The sequence below is a fragment of the Tupaia chinensis genome, unplaced genomic scaffold, assembly GCF_000334495.1.
Source record: "Tupaia chinensis unplaced genomic scaffold, TupChi_1.0 Scaffold000382_1, whole genome shotgun sequence".
Taxonomy (NCBI): domain Eukaryota; kingdom Metazoa; phylum Chordata; class Mammalia; order Scandentia; family Tupaiidae; genus Tupaia; species Tupaia belangeri.
Window position 1 is genome coordinate 688,870 of NW_006159884.1, and position 8,153 is coordinate 697,022.

Here is an 8,153-nt window from a genome sequence, read left to right on the forward strand (position 1 = left end):
CTCAGCCCTTCTCGCCCGCTCCTCTCCCGCAAGCTGGAAGGGCTTTTTCAGCAGGGTTAGCAAGTTTGGAAAAGGTGTTAATTGTGTCTAACACACACATCATCCTTGGGGCAGTATTCTGTATCACACTGTCTATCAAGCTAACCTCTTGTCACATGTCAGTATTTTTAAATTGTAACTTATTTAAAAGGGAAACAAGGAGTTTTAAAGATAGCTGGTGGGGAGACATGAGTTTAAGAGTGCTACTAAAAACTAGGAGGCTTTGAAGCCTACTGGAAGTAAGATGAGCTCTGATTTCTGAAGGATATCACAATGTTTTATATGTTACTAACGCCTATTATTAATTTTTCAAATTACTATGTGATTTATCAGTAGCTCCAACTTATTTTTTAAGATACAATACACAAGAAATGATATAAAGTCCTTAAGATAGGACATATTCTTTGCATGGATATACAAAAAACATAAAAGCAGATATACACCATCCCAAACAATGCATATGATTAAATAGGTAGTGAGGAAATATCAATTTTTTGACTCAGTGACTCTAAAGAATTTTGAGAATGCATTTAAGAGAATCATTTTCTTTGTAGTATATAAAGAATTATTTGTAATTACCTGCCTAGAATGAGTTGCATAAGAATAAAAATTTAGCTTTGTAAGCAGAACGTATCCTAGGGAATAGTCTTCTATTAACATATTGAATTTTTTTTTCAAAATCAGTGAATGAAACTGACCCAGAGGTCTCATTGTAATTTCATATTAAATGTGGAAAAAATTCAGTTTTGCTCCCTACATTAAACCTTGCATGCCTAAATGCTGCTTTCAATTTATTAATAGTTGTATGTCTGGGCCTTTTCTTTGTGCTATCCAGCAGAGGATTTCAAATTATTGAGAGTTTATCATGACAAATGCATTTGTATTTGTTTTCTTAAGAATTATTTATTTTATTTTATTTGTTATTATTAGTTTTTAAATTTGACCAGAGAGAGACAAAGAGAGAAAGGGAAAATGTGAAAGCAAGTCACCGGGTCTGGGACTTGAACCATGGTTAGCCATGTGGGAGTGCAGCACCTTAATTACCATGCCACCTGCCAGCTCCAGTGATTTTTTTTTAACAAATTTTATCTTTTTGAGATATAAGGGTTGATCTACTCAGATACCTTTCAAAAATATGTTTTGCTGTTGTAATTCGTTTATTGGTTGGCTAGTTCATTGCATCAGAGTCTATGCCATCAGTTTATTGAAACTAAGTTAGTGGTTAGCTGAATTCAAGAAGAGTCCATTTCAAACTCATAAATTCTTCAGTTGCCTCTCCCAAGAGCAAAAGTAATTCTGTAAGTTAAAAATAATTTAACCAAGATTTTCTTGAAAGTATTTAACACTATAGCATAACACATAAGAATACATTTTATCTACTGTAAATATAAAAATATTAATAGTTGTTATGCCTTTCATGCCTCTGGATATTCCTGAGAGAAAAGTTTTTAAAGCCTATATTTGTGAGAGCTAGTACTTATTAAACTATAGTTTAATACATTTATTTTAGCATTTAATGTTGTAAGCCTTAACTTTCTTTTTCTTTTCCTATTTTTATAGCGCAGCAGCAGTTTTGGAAATTTTGACCGTCTTCGGAATAATTCCATGTCAAAAGCAGATGATTCAACTGAGGTAAGTATTTTATTCTATTTGTAAAATGTATGAGATCATCTTATGAAAAATTATGACAATATCTCTTTTGCAAATTACAGTGATAAAAATAAATATGTTTTAAAATCATAGTGTTACACATATTTTTGTGATAAATGAATAAACAATTATTTAGTACCATGCTGGCTATTATCCGGGCCATAAGTGATGTGGCAGTTACATTGCTAGTCTCCTACATGGCCGACCATTTTGAGTCCCAGACCTAGCAGCTTAAAACTCACAGCCAGAGAATGTGCATGTGTGCCCAAGATCCCGGGAGGAGAATGAAGAAGGGATTGCCGTGTGGCCATCACCCATGCCCCAGAGGATGGTTTCTCACTCTCTCTCTCTCTCTCTCTCTCTCTCTCTGGTAAGCACATGTATCCTAAGGCAAAAGTCTCTAAAATTTTTTTTTAAAAAAGGGTAAAAAATCTAAGAAGCCTACCAGATGTTTGGGAAGGCAGAACATAAAAGATAGTTACAATGAAAAACAACACTGTCTACTTCTAATTTCCTGATATTAATATATATACACATACTTTACCAAATATATTACTATAATAACTACATAAAGACGGAATCAGTTGCTTGGTGGCAGAAAAGCCAACCTCTGTACTACAAGGAGTGTCAAGGAGGAAGTTATTATCATGGGTGACATTGGTGGGGAGATGGCTAGGTTTCCTCAAAACACTGTCACCCCAAATATAATCAGGTATGAGCTTTTATAGAGGAGTAATTCCTACTCAAAGTATTCAACCACATCTTTGCACACAAATAAAGGATTGCAACTTTTGCAGCTCTGACTAGTTAACTCAAGAAGTTGTCCCACTGGTCCATTATTGAAACCAGTACTGTTTCAGCCATCATGCACACTCCCTCCCTGCAGGTGGGGTCAACCTTAGGTCACTCGTGTGCATGCACCCTCTAAGCAAACCTACAAAACAGCACTGGTTCTCTCTCTCCCATCCAGATTAGTTCTAGACAGTTACACACACACACACACATTGCTTTATGTAAATTGAAATTGCTCTAAGTTAGGAAATGATTAAGTGACAATTATAAATTTGTTACGAGCATATGGCTATTCAATTGTACTCTCACACTTTTACTATGTACATTGAAATATCTCATTGGTAATTGTTACATACACATTTGTAAACTGTGAACGCTTTAAATGTAGTTTGAGAAAAGTTTTCCATAAAATAAAATGTACACAATAATAATACCAGTAATACTTACATTTAATTGAGCACTTCATATGAAATAAACACAATACTAAACACTTTCCCTATCAATAACATAGGAACAATAGTATTCATATTTCTTTTTCACTGTTGAAAAAAATATGCTTGCTTCACTGAATAGTTTCTGCACAACTGTAGTTAGGAAATGACTAAGGCAGACCACAAGAATGGTCTCTGACTACAAAGTTTGCTATTCTGTTCTACTATTCTCATAAACTATGGGCTACCTGTGCTAAATGATTGATGAATGCGTAAATAATAGAATAATAGAGACAGGGAAAATAGACTGAGAATATATTTTTATCATTTAATCCAAATCGGTGACCTTACGGTCAACAACTTTTTTGATCTTATACATATATTTTGATGTATCTATTTATAACATTTAAAAATATTTTATTTCAAACAAAGGTAATGGACATAAAATGACTTCTATTATTAGTTTATAAGTATCTCCATTCATGCATAAATATGCATCTGTGTATGTATATCTCCTTTTACCCATTTATATATATTGTATTTCCCTTTATTTCCATCCACACATGTATGTGTTTATAAATGCATGTTCATGTATAACTTAAATGTAGCTATATAGCCTATCAAAACTTACACAATTATAATAATACAATGTAATATGTGTTAACAGTAAGATTTTTTATATAATATTATTTTCAGTAGACATTTTACATAAACCTTTAAGTCATAGTCACAGCTTATTATATTGTTAGTTTATAATTCTAGAATTAGCCTATAAAAATAGCTCAGGCTTATTGAATAATAATGGTGACCTAAACACTTACGAAGGAATTATGGAACCTGATCAAATAGTTTGCATATATTTTAGAAACCTGGTATTCATTCATTTATTCAAATGCCTACTCTTGAATAAGTGGATTTTTCTCAGACACTTAGGAAGGACTACTGCAGTAAGAGATGAAAATTCTTACTTCATGAAGGCTGGAATCTAGAAATAAACACAAATCTTAAAAAGGCAGCAACAATGACAAACCTGCAAAAAAACTCTAAATAAAATTGATTCTGGCTATAAGAAGTGGCAGAGAACTTTTAAAACTCCAAAGAAATGGACATAAATTCTTTGAAACTTGGGTAAACAATGACAGAAAACCTGAACAATATCTGTAGGAGTTTGTTTGTTTATTTGGAGTTCAGGTCATTGTAAATTAACACCTGTAGTAAGAAAATCAGATATTTTTATTTTAATTAGCTAATTTTACAGTGAAGTCTGTAGAAAGTTTAAGTAGAAAGAAGAGAGAAGAAAAGAAGCTAATTCTAAAATTTTAAAGTGCTTTCAAATTACATTTTATTTGGGGCTTTTGAATTAAGCAAAGAATCTTTGCCTCTATAACCTTGAATATAGGAATTAATAAAGTGCAATGAGGGCATAAATTGGCTGTTCATTCATATTTGTCATAGGCAATTTGGGGTAAAATATAAAGTAAAAAATAATATTGATAAATAACGATGTTAACTACGTGGTTAAACTTTCATGTTAAAATATCCAAGTTCATGTAAGAGAAATTTCGCATTGTTTTTTATACTGAGGAAATGATTGGCTGTCAGTCTATCAGAAATGGTGGGCAGTGGTAAACTAGTGCCCTTCATGTGTCCCGTCTTGCAAATCTGAGGTGGTAAGGATGTGCAATCTAAACATGCCCTCTAATAAAACAAAGCCAGCAGGTAGCATAGTGGTTAAAACACTGTACTCTCACATGTTTGACTATGGTTCAAGTCTTGGACTTGGTGTCTTGAAACTCACGCTGGGCCCATGTGGGTACATGTCCAAAATCCCAAGAGGAGAACGGAGGAGAAGGAATTGTGGCATGACCATCCTCTCTGAGGGATGATTTCTCACTTTCTGTGTCTCTGTCTCTCTCTGTTCCTTTAGTGAGAGCATGTGTCCTATAGAAAAATCCCCCCCCCCAAAAAAAAAGAAAGGAAGAAAGAAAGAAAATCTTGCTGCAAATTTCTTCATGAAAAGTTTCAAGTATTTAAAAACTATCAAGTGCCAGTGATAAGCTTGGAACTATTCTAGATACTCGGAACAAATAAAGCAGATAAAATGTCTAGCCTCACGGAGAATATATCATAATGGGAGGTTCAGATAAAATCTAACAGACATATGTATTACCTGGTCGTGTTAAGTGCTTACAAGAAGAAAAAAATCAGGGTAAACAAAAAAGAAATATAGTCAGGAGTGAGGGGTGATTGATCTGAAAACTTACTTGACTCGTGAGTAAAATCCTGGATGACGTAAGGCAAAATTGTATGATATCTAGGAATAACCAATGGCAAAAGGAAAGAATAAATCTCGATAAGGACCTGATAGAAAAATAGTAAGGGGGCTGGCATTGTAACACTTTATTAGAGTTATTTTCAAACTTATAGCAAGTATCAGAATCACTTGAAGAACTCAACAAAACACATTGTTCCCAAGTGAAGCTGCTGCTGCTGCTCAAGGGACCATGCACTGGGAATTACTGCTGTGGTGAGCAAGAGAGATCTAAGAAGTAGCTAGAAATATCTTATGTCACATAGAATCCGCAATGCAACAGACATCACATTATAATAAATAATAAATACACCACATTATTTTGGGTTGTTATAGGGTCTTGTGGAATCTGAGTCAGATGGGAAGCTATTGGTTTAACACAATTTCTAAGCACAGACAGAAGCAGTGGAAATAAGAAATTTGATCAGTATAACATGTGAATTAAATGGAGATTCCTGTATTAATGACTGAAATCAGATTATATTCAAAATTGACAGAGAATGTGGGAAATGCGCCTGTTAAGATAAACAACAACAACATACAGTTTCTGAATGGGTTTAATTAAAGCTAAAACTCAAAAATAACTAAAATAATGGCTCAGAAATAACTATGACCATCTCAATTTCTATAAGAAGGAGGATATTTTAATGCCTATTTATCATGAGATTTTGTCTTTTGGAATTATTATTGGTACTGGTAACCAGGACTGAGCAACTTCCAAATATTATGGACAGACTGTTTGAAATTTTGGAGGCCCCTGTTTAGAATGTACAGTAAATCTGTAAGGTTGAATCTGCTCACTTACAATGTTTTCAGAGCAATGCTTACTATTGCCTTACTAGTTTGTCTCACATAAATAATCCCAAACTAGGTACATGAAGGGGAACCCATAAGTGAAACTGAAGAACAAAATAAAACTTCAAATAATGGAAGAAGTTTGGGTAAAAAAATGAGAGCCATTTCATGGACGATGAAGAAAAAAGTGGGTAAAAAGTACATCAAAGCCCTTTCTGAGGAAAAGGTCAGTGTTTTCTGTAATCATTTGTATTTTTGTATTAAACTTTTCTTAAAATATTTGACAGGTTGTTTTTGGAAACAGATACCAGTACTTGTGCTTTATGAACTACTTAAACATCTATTTTCTTCTTCGGTCACTATGCCCAAAGTTAAGCAAAAGAAAGTATTACCATATTACTACTGTTTTATCAGGAGAAACAGGTTCAGGGGCTGGCTCCATGTCCTAGTGGTTAATGGAGGTGAATTCTGCCTAGCTGACTATGGTTTGAATCTTGGCCTAGTCCTTAAAAAACATGCTGAATGCACTTGTGAGTGACCAGAATCCCAACAGGATGTGGAGGAGAAGGGATTATGGCATGACCACACTCCATTGGAGGATGCCTTCTCCCTCTCTTTCTCTGTATTTCTCTCTTTCTTTCCTTCTCTCTCTCTCTCTGAAGAGTTGCACACACCCTCTAGTAAATAAATTAGAAAAAGAAATGGGCTCAGAAAGATCATGTATCTAGCACAAAGAACAAGATATCATTTATGTTGTAGCAAGTATGAGTATGTCATTCCTTTTTGTTGCCAGATCATATTTTATTTTATAGATAATCACATTTATTTGTTCATCAGTTGAAAATAAATGCATGTTTAATTGTTTCTACTTTCTGGTTATTATGAATAATGCTGCTATAAACATTTGTGGATAATTTTTGTGTGGAAATATTTATTCATTTCTTTTGAGGAGACTTCTTGTATAATTTTTAAAAGATGGCAAACTATTTCCCAAAGCAACTGCATCATTTTATATTCTCATTAGCAATGTATGAGGATAACAATTTCTCCACTACTTTGTCCACATTTGTTATTTTCTGGGTTGTTTTGTTTTGTTTTGTTTTAATGCTGGCCCATCTTAACAGATGGAAGGTGAAATCTCATGGTGGTTCTGGTATCCATTTCCCTGATGATTAATCATGTTGAGGATCTTTTTCTGTGCTTATCGGCCATTTCTGTATCTTTGTGGAGAAATGTTTACTCAAATCCTTTTCCCATTTCTCATTTTCTCTTTTCCATCTGTTTTATTGTTGAGTTTTCATTTTACTTACTTCTTTATAGAAGTCAGTCATTTATCAGATATGTTATTTGTAATGTGAAATATTTTTCTCCTGTAGACTTTTTTTACTTTTTTTAAATTTCAATTTATTTATTTGCATTCATTCACTGTACATTATTACAGCATACAAAATGAGATTTTCCATCCAGAGTACACTGTATATTATCTCAATCAAGCACATCAACAAACATGTTATTGTCAGCAAATGATCTTCCATTTCTTGTTTTCTGCATGTTTTGCTTTTTCCCCCCATCCTTGGTTCCCTATCTCTTACCCTCTGGCATCTCCCACTCTCCTCCCACACTGTCTCCAGTATTCTATGTTTGCTTTCTATACTGTTTTCCCCCCACATTTTATTGAATCACCAAAGACCCTCATCAATCCAAATACCCTCCTAGCAAACACAGGTGACACACACATTTCCATGAACACAAGTCTAACTTTAAGCATCCTATAAAGTAGCACCTAGGGCTACATATCATAATGCAGTCATTGAATAGATATATTTATTTTTCCTGAAACTTTTTTTTTGTAACTCAATTTACATTCCTTCCCTAAGCATCATCACAGCACACAAAATGCAATCTCCCATCCAGTACACACTGCATAGTGACTCGATCATGCACATTATAAAAAATTTTCCATTTCTAGTTCCTATAATTTTTTCCACTCCTATTTCTGACCCCCTGTCCCTTCCTACCCTCCTCTTACACCACTTCTGGTGTCCACAATTGTCCTTCATTCCCTTCCCACCCACATTGCATTGATCACACAATTTCCTACATAACCTAACTACTTTCAATGGTGAGTTCACTCA

General features: G+C 34.0%; 1 protein-coding gene across 1 annotated transcript in view; it reads left to right on the forward strand.

The window, feature by feature from the left end:
- The window catches only part of SAMSN1 (SAM domain, SH3 domain and nuclear localization signals 1), a 59,087-nt gene that overhangs the window by 25,752 nt on the left and 25,182 nt on the right, over positions 1-8,153 (forward strand). The window contains exons 2-3 of the mRNA XM_006153587.3: positions 1,600-1,671; positions 6,095-6,244. Coding sequence (XP_006153649.2) covers positions 1,600-1,671; positions 6,095-6,244 — 222 coding nt within the window. The remainder of the gene's footprint in view (positions 1-1,599; positions 1,672-6,094; positions 6,245-8,153) is intronic.